This window comes from Cebidichthys violaceus, unplaced genomic scaffold (assembly GCF_023349555.1).
Source record: "Cebidichthys violaceus isolate CVI_PGR_0920_01 unplaced genomic scaffold, fCebVio1.0.p SCAF_41, whole genome shotgun sequence".
NCBI classification, from domain to species: domain Eukaryota; kingdom Metazoa; phylum Chordata; class Actinopteri; order Perciformes; family Stichaeidae; genus Cebidichthys; species Cebidichthys violaceus.
Genome location: NW_027176606.1, coordinates 69956 through 88523, shown reverse-complemented (window position 1 = coordinate 88523; position 18568 = coordinate 69956). Strand labels below are relative to the sequence as shown.

Genomic DNA, 18568 nt, shown 5'->3' with positions numbered 1-18568 from the left:
TCTCTGTACATTACTGTGTGTAATCCCCAAATCTAACTCTGCAGAACTTCACATTCACCATCAACAAAAACACAGGAGACATTTTTAATGTACATTTTTAGTTATTATTTTGTTAGTCAAGAATAAAGAGACTTTTTGTGTTGACGTACTGTAGATTTGAATAACTTCGAAGGGTTTTTGCATCGACGGGCGAACGTTGATTCTTTTAATTTTCACAGTCATTCGGGATCAGAGCTTTACATTCATATCTTTGTTTTAGGCAAATACAGAAACCTGTTCACCAGTTACGGTTTGTTAAAAAGTAAAACATTTTAATATCAAATGAAACCAGGAGGGTTTTTTTTTAGTTATAAAATATTAAAGACAAGACATTAGCCGGAGTGAGCTGAAGCCAAACAGGACGGACAAAATACCAAATAGAAATATAAGTTTTGCTGTGCAACTTTTGCAAAGTTCGCTTAATGCTTTCAAAAGAGGAACTAACTAGAGGCAAACAAAAAAAAACAACCCATCTGCTGAGCACCCTCCTCTGATAGTGTACAGGGAGTACAGTCGTGGTTATTAGAAATGTCAACAATAGGTTTTGTAATATGTCCCTCGTGATTAGGGCTGAGTACCATTAAAGTGGTAAAAAAACAGTTTTCAGTTCCTCCAAATCCAAATGATTTTCACACAAATACATTTTGAAAGTGTTCAAATTATCACTGTACAATGAAGTATTAATCCAGGCAGTGTAATTTAGCCTCTTTTTTTTTTTTTGAAGACTTTTGGTGGCGTCTCAGCACGCTGAACCGCCAACTCAGTGAAACACGCCGCACTTGGCCCACTGCCAATCAGACGTGGCATTGAATCGAAGAACGCCTGCAGAGATTTGGCTGCGAGCAAAACCGTACAAATGTCTTTCTAGATCTTCAGTACAAAAAGGAATTGATGCGGGTATCGTTTGACTGGAGATGTTTCGATACGACTTGGTACTGGGTTATTACGGTTATTACCTTTTTTTAAAAAAGGTACCCAGCCCCACTCATGATGGTGACTAATGATGCAGTGTAGCTACAGATATTCATCCACATACTGAAGGTTAACTCTCTCATCTCGCTTTGTGAAACACCCCGTTATCTCAACAGTGAATTAAAAAAATCGTTAGTTGGTCAACAAAAATAGAAAAGAAAAAAAAAGAATAAAAAAAAAAGTTATGCACTTTTTGGTAGTGAATGCTGTAAACAAGTCTATTGTCTTTTCTCCCGTCAGTATTGTGACTGTTTGGATCCACGGGAAAATCTTAATGCACAGAGATTGAAAACCACGTCTGTTTCAGTCTTTTCTCCCCGGCCCCTTGTTGAGTCTGATTAATCATCGAGAGTTCTTTGTGGGCAGCGAGCGATGAGGGGCCGTGCACACTGCTGATGATCCCGTCTAAAGGTGACCACAGATGCTCTCGCTCGGCTGTCGGGCTCCCGGGTTTGCGGCACGGCGTCCGAGCGCGGATGGGCGACAGAAAATCGAAGGTACGGGAATCCATTTATCGTCTCTGCGGCCCTCGCCGTCGTCCTCAGTAGGTGGCGTCCACCGCGTTGATGTTGCTGTCCAGCTGGTGTCTGAAAGACAGCCTGGCCTTGGTGGAGAAGTAGATCTGGGAGCCGCGACTCAGGCCTCCTGCTCCTTCGCTGTCGCTGCCACAGGACGTGGTGGAGCACAGGCGGGGCTTCATCTCCTCAATGGGAACTGAGAGGTGGAAGACGGACAGAGAGTCGGGCGTTATGAGGATGTACGGTCACGACGCGGCTGTTTTTAATTGGTCTACAATTTGAATTTGAATGTGTAGCTGCTCCTCACCTGCCGCTGGGGGGCACTGTCTGCTCTTGCAGCGCTCTTTACAGCGTCTGTAGAAAGGAAAACACTGCAGCATCTTCACACCCATGGCAGAGATGTCTGTAGAGAGAGGGGAGCGAACAGAGACTTAAGTTTAAGAGACGCAGTATAGAAACAAACCTAAAAGTATGGCAATGCATATGCTTTTGGGACCAAACGGAGGTGAAGCCATCCTAAAATGCAAGTGAGAAACGTTCTCTCAAAGAGGACGGTAAACAAAATGTTTTGCAGGAAGCTCACTTCTCCTCTAGCTTCCATTCAAGCTGCCTTGATCACAGTGAGAGCATGTCTGAGTGCCTGCTGACAGCTCCTTCTCTCATCACCAGGTCACAGTTTAATGGAATTATGATCCTGCGCTTCAGCGACATGATATCCTAACGCAAGGCGACAATGTGACGGAACAGCGCCGTGTCCCAGCAACCGCCAATCAGTCAGTATTTACCTCGTCAACGCCGCCTAATCCTGGAACAGGACGTCAATGGGCCAGACGCATATTAAGCCTTCTCCTGACAACCAGACGGCTTACATAGAGGTCGTGTGATGTATGCAAGTTACTGTTTTCATTTTAAGAACTCTAAAAGCTTTTGTCTTCTGGACTTTTCCCTCCCAGCAAGTGTGCTTTCCATTGAGGGGTTACTAGACCTAGATCTGATCTGAATGTAGACCCAGTCGTTGATCTAATGCTGCAGGTAGAACTGATTCATTGAGCAACAAAATCAGTCAAATTCTGTTTCCCAGAGGATTGTCCCTCTTATCTGTGGCACCTCTGAATGATAAGATAAAGCCAGGGCCACACGCCAGCACTGAGCTGTATTTACTGAGAGCGAGGGGGGAAAAAAAAAAAGGTATTTATTTTAGTCTTAATCGGGTTAGGAAATGGGTCAGGTGAAATGGAGCGTAGGGAGGTGATTGATCTCGAAAGTTCATATTATAATTGTGTTTTAAGTTAAAAGAGAGTTGTGTAGCTTTAATGTTTCTGATGCAGATTACCTAAACTTTGATTTCTAACCTTTAGAGGATCAAAGTAAAATCTTTACAAAAACACTCAAATCAAAACACAAAGACGCTCAAAACGACCACAAAGACTCAGAACGACCACGGAGAGACGCAAAACGACCACAAAGAGATGCAAAATTAATAAAAACATCCAAAACAACTACGTGATACAAAATGATTACAAAAGGACTTTAATCAACCACTAAGAGACTCTAAAACGACTGAAAAGAAATCCAAAACAACCACGTATGGATGCAGAAGGTTAACAAAAAGACTTGAATAAACCATGATGAGATGCAAAACAACCACAAAGAGAAGCAAAAGTATTACAAAGAGACTCTAATCAACCGGTGAGAGACGTTAAGACGACCATGAAGAGATGCAGAACGACCACAAAACGGCTTAAAATGACCACGAAGAAAAAGAAAAAAAAAAGCCTACTTCAGTCTGATGAGAAAACCCACTTAAATAAAGCACTAAGCCCCATTGTTCATTGATCACAGATAGAGAGATTTTGATATCTGTTGTCAAACAGTAAACTGGGATTGCAACATAAAGGATAACAGTGTTTGCATGACATATCCCCCCCCCCCACACACACACACACACTGCTGATTCCTCGTGCTGCTTTACTCAGGCAGGCGGTTTCATGGAGACGTGACAGCTCACACATACGCACACAGTCACACAGCTGCTGCAGCTTACAGACAGGAGGCAGAGGAGACTTTTGGTAAATAAGTGAAAAAACTCATCTCTTATTTCACTGCCTCTCTTTTGGATAAATTCACACAGAAAAAGCTACTTTTTTTTTTTTTTTTTTTCCCTCCATTTCTTAACCATCTAATGCACCTCCCTAATTTTCTCTCAGGTGTGGCTGTGAAATCCTATCCCATTTTACAGACACAGTGAATCCATTATGCTGAGCTCAATGTTGAGGTTCTGCCTGTGAAATGAGACCTCGCAGTATAGCGCACATTGTGAGGGGAAGAGAAAAGGGACGACAATGTTTTCCCCTAGTTTCCTCCTACAATCATGCTATAGATTCTTTGAGAACTAACAATATAGCAAGCGTGGGAAGCAGTTCCACACACACACACACACACACACACACACACACACACAATATTAAGGCCCTGGTGAGTGGTGAGGAATTTTGGGCCCAGATCATGATTGGCTGTGGGGGTCTGGCAGCAGCTTAGGAGCCTGGAGGAGAAAAACAACCTCAGATGGCAAATTCCCTCATACACGCCCAAATACCCACAGAGACACATTGACCACGGAGAGGAAGGGGAGAAAAGGAAAAGAAGAGGAAGTAGAAGAAATAGAAAGGACGTGGGTCAAGAATGAAGATCTAAGTGAGAAAAGAAGCATGAAGTTGTGCCTCGACCTCTTTCTGTGTGTCTCTGGAGGCTCCAGCCTGCAGGCAGCTGATGTGAGCAACTGTTGCCTAACCTGAATAACGTGGTTTGTAGTTGCTCAATCAGTGGCGGCTCACTGGTGCTGCTGGAAATTGCGCAGTCCTTCCAGAAAAAAAAACATTTGCAAGTTCATATTTTTGAGTGCATGTGTGCGCATGTTTGTGTTTGCAGGGAGGTCTGCAGGAGAGTTAAACGGCTTGAGCGTGCTTGATCCCCTTCACTCTCCATTTTTAAACTTTTCTCTCTTTAAGCCACCGAACCACACTTAGCTTCTTATCGGCTTTGTAAACAGCGTTAAAGCAAGCAGCAGAGCACATATGCTTACAGTAATGTAATAACAATATTGCCACTGCTCCACATTTCCCCCCCCCGAGCTCCCCCTTCTCCAGTCAGTCCCTGGGGTTTATATATATATATATATATATATATATATATATATATATATATATATATATATATATATATGTATATAAAGAGCTGTTTTGTGTCCCGGCCTGCAACACAAAGCCTCACACAGGCCTGCCAGGCTGGATGACGCACATACTCTGTGCACGTATACCTGCACAAGTGTGTGTGTGTGTGTGTGTGTGTGTGTCCATTAATAGCAGCATACATTCCGCTTTCATTAATATTCATCACAGCCGGAGGATAAAGCGTTTTTTAAGGTGTTTCTATGGAGCTCAGACCAGGACATTACTCAAATAGTGCTTAAATACACTTTTACGGTACTTGTACTTCCATTTTATTACTTCTGTATACTATTACTTTGCTATATTTCAGGGGCAAATGTTTTTTACTACAAATATTTGACAGTTCTAGTTCCTTTACTGATGAAACTGTTAGAAACAAAACATGCTTGAATTTGTTGTTCTACATCAAACCGAGCACGATATAAAGTAGTTCAAATTAGCTGCACCTAATAAAAATGCAGTTTACAGCTTAATGCATCAATAAAATAATGAAGTAATATATTATTGCATAACACTGTAAAAGGAGAAAGTTTTGAATGCAAAACTTTTAGGGACTGTATGAAAGTTACCGGAGTGGTGAGAGGGGCAGACATTATTTACTTTGTAAAAATTGCCATGGTTTTTAATGATTTCTTTGAACATTCCTCTTAAAATAATTGGTATGGCAACCTTATTTAAACCTTAATATCTTCACGGAATTACTAACGCGTTCCCCCATAGTGCACATTAATAAAACCCTGATACAAAGGCCGTATATTGTTGAAGTAAATTTTTTTGTTGATGTAATTATTTGTTATTCACTACAAGGCAAAATAAGGCTTATAACAGTGAAAATACCTCCCATACTTCCCCCAAAAGTCAGACTATACCAGTTTTAGTTTAAAAAAATTATCCATTATCCAAATATCCTCCCCCTTTCCTGACCCCCCCCCCCCCCCCATTAACTTTGGTACAGTCCCTAACCTGTCCTATAAACAAAAAACGACTTCCTCCACCACTTGTGTCATATTTAGCTAATCAACACACCTTCAGTTTACAATTTCACATGCTAATTTCAGATGCGCGTGCAGGAGGCGGAAGCCTCTGTGCGCGTGCGGTTGCAAGATTGAATGAAAAGCTGCGCCAGACGGGCTAATCTGAGCTTTCACCCAGCGCACTATACGCACCACCCATCTCTCCTCCGGCTCCCTCATCGAGCTATTACAGACGAGTGAACGTTTGAAGTGACACAAAGTGGAAACTATTGAGCCTGCAGATAGGATACTTTTTAAAAAATTAAAAAAATTAACTTGCGTATAAATTAGAGATGCCAATTAAACTGGCACAGTGGACAGTTAAAGAGGATAGTAAGTGGCGTATTCAGGCGTGCGGAATAAAGTTCGTGCCAGAGTGGCTTCTTCGCGAACAGGAGTCCTCCTCCACTGACACACCTCCTGCCGTTTAGAGACGCGCGGGCCAATTATATTCACCCAGCGTCCGAACACCTTTTCATTTCAGGTTTAAAATAGTTAAATGGCATTTTAAATAACCCACCTGGTGAAATAAACTTGTAGAACCGCGAAGACAGGCAGTGGAAGACGGATGATTTAGATAATTCCCAACACGGCTTTTTTTTTTCCTTTACTTCATCAGTGGCCTCCCTCGTTAAAACGCGCGTCCTCGGAGCGCTGCGCGGTACTGTCGCGTCCTTGTTGCGTCCCCGTAGGCTGCATGGAAAAAAGGCTTCGGTGGCGCGGAGCGACTGAACTTTAAATAGCTAATCCCCGGAGCATGGTGAGGGAGAGGAGGACACGCCTGCTTTCTCTCACCCTCCCTCCGCCTCTCCTCCCGTCCTCTCTCCCTCCCTCTGACTCTTCTTTCCTCGTTTGCTGCCTCTCGCCCATCATCCCCCGTAACAAACACACACACACACACACACACACACACACACACACACACACACACACACACACACACACACACACACACACACACACACACACACTTCCTCCTGCATGCCTTGCTGTGTTTTGCCTCTACCTCGTCCACATATTTGTTGATACAGATAACACAAAATGTGATCATAAATAGCTTGGTGTATAAATAGCCACTCCATGTCAAAATCCCTCATTTAGATCATGAATCAAGGTGATTTGACCTCTTAAACTATGATCCACAAGGTGTGGTCACATTGTAACAATGGGATGTAATCCTTGTTAGCTTTTAAAAGTGTATCAACCACTGATCAAGTCTTCTTGTGTATGTGTAATTCAGTTGTTGTGCTTATTTCTATAAACATGCAGCGAAATGAGACAGCGGTGTTTGAGCATTGATGAAAGTGAGACCCTAAGCCGAGGAGGAAATCCCTCCCTATACTTCTACTTTTTTAGTCTGAGGAGGATCAACACTATAACGAGAAGAATTAACAAGCAGCAGACGCCCCTCGAAAGCCACCCCATGGACAACACGGCAATTTTCATTGAAATAGATTTATTCTCACTGCAAACGTACCTGCGGTGCACGGATCCGAAATCTAAGTTCTGAATCAACACTTGGGTGTAGTCACGTGGCTCACGTTTACCAGATTTCCTGGAAACCTGCTAGATGTTTTGAGAGATAAATAAAGTAGCAAAAGGCTCAAACGTAACATTTTCGTTAGGAGTTCATTATTCCTTCAAGGAATACAGGTGTGGCCACGTATAGCGTCCTCCAGCAACTACCCAGCACAACAGAGTCAGGCAGAACTGGTTGTAGCCTGCTGACTTAGCCTCAAAATGTTCTGAACGGCATCAAACTATGCTGAAGTCGCGCCCAAAGCCAGGACTGGCAGTGATCTCCGTTTTCGTTGGCTGGCAAGCAAAGCACTTGTCATGTTGACAGGAGGCAGAACCTGGAGATGAAATTAAAATCTGAGTTTGCCAACAGTTCTGAACAAGAAGATTCCCACACAACCCTCTCTGTGAAGACAGACGGATAGATAGTCAGGGGAGGGTTCTTGGCCCATTGGATGGTTTATTGCTGCTTGTTAGCTTTCTGGTCAAGGTTTAAGGCTTATTGAGGGCAGCTCACTGGTTGGACGGTGTTCGTCAGAGTGGAAATTTACCCAGATGAGCTCTCAGAGTGAGTCTGCGCCGGCTGGGTAGAAATCACCCTGGAAACAGCCTGTGTGTAGCAGCAGGAACATTTCTGAAGCGGATTCTGTTCTGACTAAGTAGAACAGTCGTTTTTCACATTGTTTCCTAATAGATGAACATTCGAAGGATGTAATCTGATCGGGCTGAAAGCCTGCACACAGATTGTGTCCTGTTGCACCGTCCAACTATAGTTATTCAAGTCAGTTATTTATATTGAATAACAATTCATTCTAATTGTGACTTGTTTCATGTCCAAAGGCCAAAAGCATCTAACCAAGACTTTTTATAAATCAAAACCACACACAAGGATTTTCTTTTTCAACATACATGTCTGTAAGTGACAAACAAAGTACCTTTAAGTGATATACGTGAAAGGGGAACACAAGCTAGATCCCTTATTTGGACTGAAATTGACAGATGCACTGCAGCTGATCTGAAACAATTTATTATTTCTCCAACTGTTGCATGTTTCAGGGCGGCTAATAAATCTCACCCATGGCGACAGAGATACATGAGTTCGCTCACGTACAGATTTACACCTGCGGATGTGGGTGAAGGACAGACATAGTTTGGTGGGACATTGTCTCTAATTTTAACTCGGCTCTTTGCGGATGATTAACGGCAGAGCAGCAGACTTGGACTCTAGCAGTTGAGCAGAGTTGTAGCTTTTAAATTAAACATAAAACCAGATTCATTTGCTCTGACTGTTGAGAGTGATGAATATTCTGTTACAATTAGGATTTCTTTCGACCTACTTCAGAGCGATTAGAATGTCTTTAACGTCCCAGATGAACATTTCATCAACTGAAAACTGGGGATTACGAAAGCGTGTCAAACAACGGCCCTTTTCTTTTTTGTGCAGGCAGATTCCAAACTTGCACTGAGGTTGCTGTCACTCCGTCACAGAGAGTGAAGTGGTCCCTCTGCGGTGTTCCTCTCCTTGTAAGGTGACAAGTGCCCCCCTGCTATAGTCTGCCAGCGACACCAGTATGATGATGAGGCAACACAGTAACTCCCCGTGAGGAGGAGGCTCCGGTATCAGGAACCGAACCACTCCCAACTGTCCCATTGGCCTCGCAAGTGCCAGCGTGATATCATCTGGGGGACAAACTGGATGGCAAGTGGAAAGCGATATTGTCGTTAGACTTGACATCATCCGGTGTGAATTTTTGCCCCCATTGATAATTGAATCCCTCGCTGCCATTGCTCCACTGGCCCACAGACAGGAATAGCGGCACTGCCGACGTGCGGACAGAAACGGATCGAACGAGAGACGTGTGAGGGTCAAAAGTAGCCCAACCATGATCTAAAATTAGTCTGAGGTGAAAGACATCCACTGAAACACGTAGTAAAGTCTCACAAATGGAGATATTCACTTAAAGTGCCACAGCTTAAAAAAAAAACAGGAGGGTGATGATGAGGATGGTGATGATGACCCAGGGTGCTGTGATGCCATGTTTGTAAGTTACAACATCTCCTGGTGGCGTCTCGCTAAGGAACAAAGGCTTCCCCACCTTCATTTACTGTCACTTTCATATTGTTGGCTGTTAAATAAAGGCAGATATGATCTTTATAATCATTTCACGACCCTTCAGATTTGCATCGTGTGACGCCTTACAGGGTCCCCGACTCCCAGGTTGAAAACCCCCTGGTATTACACTGCGTTAGAAAGATGTATGAGTGCAGTGTGCAGGAGTTTATGAGATTCTGTGCGTTTGCTGCCTTACATGGCGCGCTAATTCGATTTGAAATTGCTTCTGAGTCTCTGATACAAACACATGAATAATGGCTTAATCTTGCAGCGATAGATAAGGAGATTCAATTGAAAACAAACCAAAATGAAGTCACTGCAGACTCAAACCAGTGTGCTCCTCCCACAGTGTGAGTGTTTACTGGTCCCCAGTCCAACTCCTTGTTTTTTGCTCCCTCCCTCCCTCCCTCCCTCCCTCCTCCCCTCAGAGGTCCAGACATTCCCACACCAATGTTGTTTATTTTCTGTTGATGCTGGCATGCCTCTGTGGAGCCGGGACCAGAACTGACTGGCTGAGGTCGCTCACGGCTGGCTCCAGCCTCCTTTTATTCTCCTCAGCTCGCTCCTTCTGTACATCGCGTCACGCTTCTTCACCGTGCCCCGTTTTCACATTTATTTGTTCTCTGTAAAATAATCCCAAAGTGCGCTGGTGAAGCGGCCTCATTCTATATGTCATGTAGACCAGCTGATAATGCTGAGTGTAGTAAGCAGACAATCTGAGGGCAAAGGGCAGAGCGTCTACTCCAGCGCAGCGCAATAGAGAAACAAATAGTCAACTTTTATGTCTGGCTTGCAAAGAAAAGGTTGCAGTGCCTTCATTTACACCTTTTTAAGTATTTTCCCCCAAAACATTGCCAAAGAACCTTTATAATACACCATTTTTATGGGGGGGGAATGTACAAAAAGCATTAATACATAAACATACAACCTAATACATTTGAATATGTGAAGCGAAAGTATTTGCTAGTTGGCTGACTATCATCCGATTCAGGGCTTAACTCAAGTTTTGACCTAGTTGATGCAGGTTTTAGGGTTCTTTCTTTGTGCATGAGTTGATTTACCCGGCTGGCCTTAAAGCTGTCAGCTCCACACAGAGCAAAGCTAGAACACGCTGCACTACCGCTCCTCACTTCTAGCCGTTATGCTGCCATTAAAGCAATTACACACAAAAAAAGAAGAAGTGACACAATGTCTTGTTGGTAATGTGCGGTCCAAGTGTAAAATATCACGTCTCAGTGTTATATGATGATATAGTGCCAGTCGCACAGACAGGTGCTGTCAGCATCTTTAAGCGATTGTTAGCTGAGCAGAACTTGGAGCCAGTTCAACTCAAACTGTGACCTGACAAAGAAGCATCCGTCTTCATACTCTTCAGTCATTTTCATTGAGCTGAATACCAGCGCAGAGTGGTGAGCAATTAAGTCAACTCATTGATACGTCACATTTAAAAGCAACACCGAGATGCTTTTACAGGGACATTAAAGTCAAATTGAATAAACGGAAGAGTAAAAGGTGAAAATGTAGCTTTTAATTCAAATTGATTGATTTCGGACAGAGGTGTAAATAAGCTCACGAGCCTGCTGAATGTGCCTGACTGTACTTTGTGGCTCTGCTTAGGTCATTCATACTGTGGCTGGATAATTATTGGGTGGTGGACTCTGCTGAGTTATCACTTACGTACATGTGTGAGTCTTGCCAGCATGACTGTTGCTTTTAAATGGGGCTGCGGTTGTTGTTGTTGTTGTTGCGCTGAGGAGAGTTCAACAGATGTGAAAAGGCATTGTCGAAATGTTCTAAAGTTTTTTTTTTCCGTATTTCACACAGACTGATTTGTGCTATTTTCCTGCTCTGTCCCAATTTCTTCTACTCGCTAGTCCGGCCCATACCGGCCAGTTCTGCTTCATGTCCCCCTGTTTTTTTCCCCCCCGTCTGTCTCCTCTTTGTTTTCAGTCAAGCCTGAAAAACAGAGAGGAGGGGCTCAATTTTGGGCACATTTCTAAATAATGGCCTCACCACAGGGTCCTAACAAGTGCACGAGGCGGATGTAATTTAGCGCTTGAATAACCGTCTTTTTTGACCTGTTGTTGTTCCCTCTTGAGGAGCCTCTCTCTGTTTCTCAAGTCTCCCTCGGTTCATGCATGGACTTTCATCAGTATTTGTCCGCTGCGTCATTAAACAGCACTTTCTTTTCCTCTCTGGATTCTTCGAGGGGCCACGGTTTGCATGAGAAGTGGCTGAGAACGGGCCCCCCTACCCGTTTTCCTCCCTTTGTCCCGTCATTCTTTTATTCCGAATTCTTCTCACTTATGCTCCTTCCTCGCTTTGTGCTGTGCATTATATAAGAGAGCTGCTCACCACCAGCCAATCAGTTAGCTATCATGGTCTCATTGTTGGGCATAGCCCTTATTTACACAGCTACACAATTCTCCCCCCTCTCTGTCCTGGAAGTATGAGCACACAGGAACTTGAAATTTGCGAGAAATTGTATGGTTTGGTAGCCAAAGCACACAGAAAAGCTGACAGGCGTAATTGTTAATCACCTGGCTGCACACAGAGATCTCATCTCTTTTATCTGCACTGCCAAGGAGACATGGCCTTAGCTTTGGGTTGATTGGCGTCTATATTTACCAGTGTGCAGCTCTGCAACAGGCTTTTAACTTAAAAGTTAGGTAACAATTACCACGAAGCAGCTCCATGGCAGCGAAAGATTATGAGCTTAACCTGCACCTACTGTATTCTAACAGGCGCTGCCCGTCCCGACTGTGTACTGTTTACGCAGCTGCAGTGTTCGCAACGTCCACAGGGGGCGTTCTGACCTTTGACATTGTCTCAGCGCACAATAATCCTGTTAGATCTGGCTGTCTGGCTACGTGGGCGCAGCGTGAGGTGAGTAATTGACAGAGATACTAACAGTGGTTCTGCAGACGTTTTTTCAACTGGATGATCAGAGTTATAGAGTTACTTAGTCGGTGCACATGTTTCTGTATTAGTGTGTTTGGTTTGTTTTGGGGGGGGAGGCACTGCATGAAAAAAACCAGAAGCAAAGCTCACATAAAAACTGATCAGGAAAATACGTTTTTAATGTTGATAGTCACAGAGAACTGATGTATCCTGTGTCACATTCAACTGATTTGCAGTATAACCCAAGTAGAGGCACTTTAAACAAAAGCAAATAGTTATTTACAATTAAGCTTTGATCCATACAGTGTATGTTCCATGTGGAGTCTTCAGTTCGGAAGTATAAATTCAGTAATTACTTTAATGATGAATTCAACCAGAAATAGGTCAGGCGATACACACAAACCATCAGCTACTATACAATTCAAACAAAATGGAGTAAGGCTTTGATTTAATTAAACGTAGAAGTAGACTTAATGTGAGACAAAAGAGTCTCAAAAATAACCAAACAACTTGTTTCATTTTGAAGTATTAAATGCAGAAATGCGTCCCGGCCCTTGTGACAGTGGGTTACAAACAGGCCATCATCTTCACTTTCACAACCCACTTTCATCCTGCAACAGAACAGAAGTCACATGTTTATCTCGTGTTTGGGACAGGAAAGCAAGCTCCCAGATGAATGACAGAGCTGTTAATAAATGTGAGCATCGTGTTAATGTGTAGATATTTGTTACTACAATACACATGTAGACGTGTCTGCATTTCCTGAGAAAAAAGTTACAACTAGATGTTTGTGAATCCTGTACGGTCCTTTAGGGGGAAATGAGTCCAAATACAAGTCAGCGAAAACATTTTTAGTGAACCTTTCAACTATTGTATCTTGAAAGGGCTAAATCGGTCTTGGAGTATATATATGAGTAGGTTAGCTTAGCGCAAAGACTGGGGGGAAAAGTTATCCCGACTTTATTATTTAAAAAAATCCAATTCCTTTCAAAGAAAAGTTCACTGTTTCGTTAAACACGCTTCCTCGCTTTCTCGTTAAGAGCAAGATGAGAGGATTGATACCGCTCTTGTGTTTGTACGATACATAAGCCAGCTGCCGCTTAGCTTAGCACAAAAACTGGAAACAAGAGGAAACAGCTAGTCTGGCTCTATCCAAAACTAACAACATACAATGGCTGGCACCGTTAAAGCTCAGTCATCAGCACTTTATACCTTCTTTTACACTCCATAGAAAAGTGTCAAAACAGCTCACTTTATCAACACGGGATCAAAACTACAAAAGATTTTCTCTTTCCTGTTTTCCATCAGTGGCAGACGTGATAGAGATCAAAACACCACATATTCCTTCAACAAGCCGTAGCTGTCTAACTCCCAGCAGTCTAGTTTGATGCAATTGTTTCACATGTTTTTGCTTCCCCCTATTATGGTCCAAATCCTTCTGTGCAGCTTTTATGACCTCCTGGACTCTGAAGTACTGTTCGACACTCATTATGTCATTACAAAGAGTTGTATGCATCCTCTCCTGCACTTTTTTTGTTGTGTTATGTTTGGAGTTTCAGGACTTGTTCACCTACATCTTTCCTTTCGCGACAGTCCCCGCAGATGCATCCCAAGCAGCCGTTGACCACCTGGATGCCGCAGAGCACCAGCTGCACCGCCCCCATGGCCAGCAGCATGGAGAACAGAACGACGTGCCACATCACCGCGTTTTTGGGATACTCACAGATCGTCCACAGAGTCTGGTTTACAAGGTAGCTGCTATTACCACTGTGAGGGGAGAAGAGCACACACAGGGCATTAATGAAATGATGTGTGAGGCAGGCCGAGTTTGGGATGCAGGAGGAAAAAGTGTGATGACTGAGTTGAGGAAAAATGTGTCAGTGAGAAGGTGAATGGAACAAGTGAGGAGTGGAGAAAGAAAGCGCATGGAAAAACAGAAAGGCGAGGAATTAAGAGAGAAGTTGTTGTAGAAATATGAATGGTGACATTCACTTGTTACAAAATGATTGCAAACAGGGCGAAACAGCGTTCTCGGTCCAAAATCTGCATATCAGCACCTCTAAAGCTTACTGATTAACATGCTGGTTCTCATTTGTTTAACTCATGCAAAAACCAAAGTGTAAAGAGGACATATTATGATGGGCATTTGTTCCTTTGGACTGAACAAGGCGAGCTTTTTCCAGTCTCTATGCTAAGCTTCAAACTTCTGCAATAAGATGTTTAAAAGATTGTTTTGTCAGATTATGGATATTTGAAGAAGTCCAATATTATTCAAACTGATAACACTGATATGCTGCAAACCAACTAACTATTTTCTATTATCTATTAATCTAAAATATTCAGACTGCTTGTTTGGCTGGACTAACAGCTCAAAACTTAAAGACATTTATTTTACAATGATATGAATTTGAAGAAAGCAGCAAATCCTCACATTTGAGAAGCATGTAATTGTTTGGCATCCTTTTACTTTCTGTAGAACTATAAGTCTGTTCATTTACAAATCATTTTCGTCCGACTGGAAATATCAGAATAATGCTGGTTCATGGGGAATTGTGTAACAGACAGTTAAAAGGACTTCATAGCAGAACCTCACATAGAAAACCAGAAACTGCAAAAAAGAAAAAGGGAAATTGAGGTTTGCTGATGGAAGGACAATCTGAGGCTAAGCATTAATATCCCACCATGCATTGTTGTTTCCCTCCCTTTAACCACCGGTGCCCTTTAAACTGCTGTCATAATGGACAACAACATATTAACAGCATGCTCATATTTATTAATGGTTGTTCCAGTCACCTGATGAGTCTCTATCAGGTGACTCAGTTTTACCTGACTAAGCTCGTAAAATGCTTTAACGTGCCAGTCGTGTTATCGAGCTAAATGTGTCGACTAGATTGACTGTTCCTCAACTATAAAGGACAAGAACCATAAGCTTTTGTTTAACATGCCCAGTGATCAAGATAAAAACAATTTCCCTTTGTGCATTAATAAAGTTTTACGTTATTGTTTTTCACGTTTGACAAGAAGACTATGAAAAGACTAAGAGGAGTGGTTGCTTAATCTGAATCTCCAGGCTCAACGATAGCACAGACAGTCATGGTCCGGTCTGCCACCTACTGGATTTTAAATAATATTGCATTTGTTATATTTATAATCAAGAACTGAAACTCCTCTGCTGCACTAACACAGATAATGACAGGAAATATAACTGATGGAAGCACAGATTCAGTGTCTAGAAAATGCCCATTTAAATGTGTGATGATGGGAGGAACACTCACGTGCCGAGGTCTTCAAAGGGGTATTCCCAAATGCCATTTGCAATCTGACACTTGGGTCCGATAGCCAGACCAGCAGAGGCCACACTGGTGCAGTAGATCGCTCCAACCAGGCCAAACGCAGAGGAGAACACAGAGTTCAGCATCTAAAGGAGAGAGAGGAACATGTTGTTTCTGTGACATCTGTGAATTACTGGCCCTAATCGCTGGTTTCCTCTTCAGGGGGTCGTTTTTTGAGGATTTCTTTTTTTCTTTTTTCTTGTCTAAAGTAGGCCTACGTTGCTCTTTAAGGCTGTTAATGTGACCACACAAACGCCTTTGACATGATTCAAGACACAAACACACTCCCGTGCAGCCTGGTTTCATAAGTGGAAGGATTTTATATTATTGTAATTGAATAAAATGCAGGGAGTGTCTACATTTAATACAAGCCAGTGGTGGAAAGAGCAGAATTGTTGATGATATTTTAAAGGTAAGATGGTAGAGTTTCTTTTCTGTTTTTATGGCTCACTTATCACTTATCTCAAAGTATCAGTAAATGTAAAATTTGACACTAAAAAGATCCACTGACTAGTTTTGTTCGGGGCTTTTGACTGCATTTTGTGGTCTTCCTCGTCATACACAGGTTTGCTCAGTTAACGCAGAGATGGCTCGGATATATATTGAGCTATCTCCATGAGGACAGTGAAATGTGGATGAATGCCTCTAGAAAAGCAAGTAAGTGGACCTTGAGTGAGTATTTTTCTTTTTCATCAAACTTCTGATTTCATGGTTGACTTCACACTGAACAAAAACTAATATAAACCATATTTAAACAACACTACTTCACTGAAAACAATAAGCATTCTAGTTCATTAAGTTAACACTGTTCATAGCCCTACTTCTGTCAAATATAATAACCAAAAAGCTTTGACTTTGAACAGTAATTCACAGTAGAGTGAATACAATCGTATAATAACATGATGGAGCTGTCCAAGTACATAATACATCAGTATTTGATATGACATCTCGTTATCAGTCCCGCCCCCACACCGGCATATAAAATGTAAATCTTTCAAATGGCTTTGCTCACCCGGCAACGATTGCCACAGCAGCCATTTCCACAGCAACCCTTGCCCCCGGCCCTGATAGCGGAGCAGCTCGGGCACAGCATCTAAAAAAAAAGAAAAGAAAAGTAAACATTCATCAAGCCAGACATTCAGACACAAGTGGTATTTAAGTATGTCAAATGCAAGAGTTTCTCAAAAGCATAATACTGTAGAGCTACACATTCATAATGATATATGTGAATACAGTTATATATATATATATGTGTGTGTGTGTGTGTGTGTGTGTGTGTGTGTGTGTGTCTCTGTCTCTGTGTATGTTCTCTTATCTCCTAAAGCTAATATTTGTGAAGTTTTTTTATTTTAAGGAAACAAATCCAACTTCCTGGTCCCTGTTCCCAACGGCATAACATCCAGGCTATAAAGACGTGTCCTTCCCTCAAGACTCAAAGGTTTCTCTGATCCGTTTACGATATGAAATATTTATGAATTATTTATTGCCCTTGTCAACTTTTAAAACGTTGAGATAGTGTCGGTGGAAAGTCGCGTAATCAGATCTGTTGTGTGTTTGTTTCAGTGGCGACGACGTTTTCATCTCTTATTGGTGTCAAAGTTTACCTAAAAGTTCTAACAGTAGTATAACATGTACACCAGAGTGTAAATATACTACAAGTAAAAGTACACCAGACAGTATTTGTAAAGTGTAGCATTTTAATCTTGAGGAGATCGTTCTTTCTACATGTTGGGTGATCATCTGTGACAATTCATCGTATGTTTTGTGTGTAAAGTAATCATATATGATAAATAAATGTAGTGTCGTAAATTGTAGTGGATTGGAAGTATAAAGTGACATTAAATGGAAATACTGAAGCGCAAATACCTTAGAATTGTACCTGAGTTGATGTACTTTGTTACTTAATCTGTTTTAAGGATTCTCAAAGCAAAATCTTGCGTAGTTTGGGTTTAATTAAATATTTTAAGTTGCCTTTTTCAATATGCCGGTATTATACATTTACTGGGAAGAATTTGGGGATCAAATGATTATAGTCCAACTAGAGTCAAAGGTAAGGCAATCGTGAAAAATAAGAAAAAGAACTAAATCAAACAAAAGTAAATAAAAATGATTGTAAATGAAACTAGAACTGTAAATTATGAAATAAATTGACAAAACAACTCTTATACTTAAAAGAAGATCCCTCAAAGTAATAATACTCTATAAAAGCGCCATAACATTTTACAGGTTTACACAGAGCCGAGTTAATGACTAGAAAATCCAATAAAACGCACAATAAAACATCAAACCGCATTGTGTAAATACACAGATCATAATCCTTTACTCACAAAGAGGCCTCCTCCGATGAGCCCCCCCATGAGCCAGACCTGGAGGGAGATCTGATCATTTTCCAGTTGCTCCCCGTTGGGGAAGAACAGCAGCAGGTTGGCGATCATGCAGATGAACGCCGTAGGCAGCAGGATCAGGCCCACCAGGCGGGCACACTTCCCCGTACAACACATGTTTCTGTCTGCTCCCGCTCTTTTTCTACTCTCACTTCAAGTATTTTATTCCTCCCAAAGTCAGAGGGAAAGCGGGGCGAAACAAACCGAGGAGGCGAGTGAGAAGCTCACCACTGTCACACTGTGAAAGTCAAACACAGCCAGTGACAGTTATAACAGGAAGGAGAGAGGGAGCAAAGGCCAAGTATTGGTGTGGCTGGCCGTAATCTGATTTCAGACCAGTGTATCTTCTAATGAGTCTCAGGAAGAAAAAAAACTAAAATTTCAAATGCAAGCAAGATTTTGCTTTAAGAGTCCTTTAAAACAGATCAAGAACAAATTACATGAACTCAGGTACAATTTTAAGGTATTTGCAATTCATAATTTCCATTTGTATTTTCTACTTCCTGCTACATTTATTTGTCAGATATAGTTAACATTACCTACAAAATATA

At 42.0% G+C, this 18568-nt stretch overlaps 2 protein-coding genes across 2 annotated transcripts; both read right to left on the bottom strand.

Moving 5' to 3' along the window:
- Positions 1–184: 184 nt before the first annotated feature.
- si:ch211-237l4.6 (uncharacterized protein LOC446130 homolog) lies at positions 185–6553 on the bottom strand. Its single transcript, XM_068728175.1, has 3 exons — positions 6290–6553; positions 1837–1932; positions 185–1725 (listed from the first exon to the last, which is right to left on the bottom strand). The coding sequence occupies exons 2-3, from the start codon at positions 1919–1921 to the stop codon at positions 1553–1555; spliced, it is 258 nt and encodes an 85-aa protein (XP_068584276.1). The 5' UTR covers positions 1922–1932; positions 6290–6553; the 3' UTR covers positions 185–1552.
- Positions 6554–12462: 5909 nt separating this feature from the next.
- On the bottom strand, positions 12463–18279 carry tm4sf5 (transmembrane 4 L six family member 5). The gene is made up of 5 exons (XM_068728319.1): positions 17961–18279; positions 16646–16726; positions 15577–15719; positions 13876–14068; positions 12463–12912 (listed from the first exon to the last, which is right to left on the bottom strand). Exons 1-5 carry the CDS (start codon positions 18132–18134, stop codon positions 12895–12897), a joined length of 609 nt encoding a protein of 202 aa, XP_068584420.1. The 5' UTR covers positions 18135–18279; the 3' UTR covers positions 12463–12894.
- Between the last annotated feature and the right edge of the window lie 289 nt (positions 18280–18568).

What these genes read in the sequence shown, in the direction of transcription:
- si:ch211-237l4.6 (XM_068728175.1), bottom strand. Translation starts at nt 1,921, where the DNA reads ATGGGTGTGAAGATGCTGCAGTGTTTTCCTTTCTACAGACGCTGTAAA. An exon ending in ACAGTGCCCCCCAGCGGCAG is followed by an intron (nt 1,726 to 1,836) that starts GTGAGGAGCAGC and finishes TCCACCTCTCAG; the next exon opens with TTCCCATTGAGGAGATGAAG.
- tm4sf5 (XM_068728319.1), bottom strand. Translation starts at nt 18,134, where the DNA reads ATGTGTTGTACGGGGAAGTGTGCCCGCCTGGTGGGCCTGATCCTGCTG. An exon ending in TCATCGGAGGAGGCCTCTTT is followed by an intron (nt 16,727 to 17,960) that starts GTGAGTAAAGGA and finishes CTTTTTTTTTAG; the next exon opens with ATGCTGTGCCCGAGCTGCTC. An exon ending in CCCTTTGAAGACCTCGGCAC is followed by an intron (nt 14,069 to 15,576) that starts GTGAGTGTTCCT and finishes CTCCCCTCACAG; the next exon opens with TGGTAATAGCAGCTACCTTG.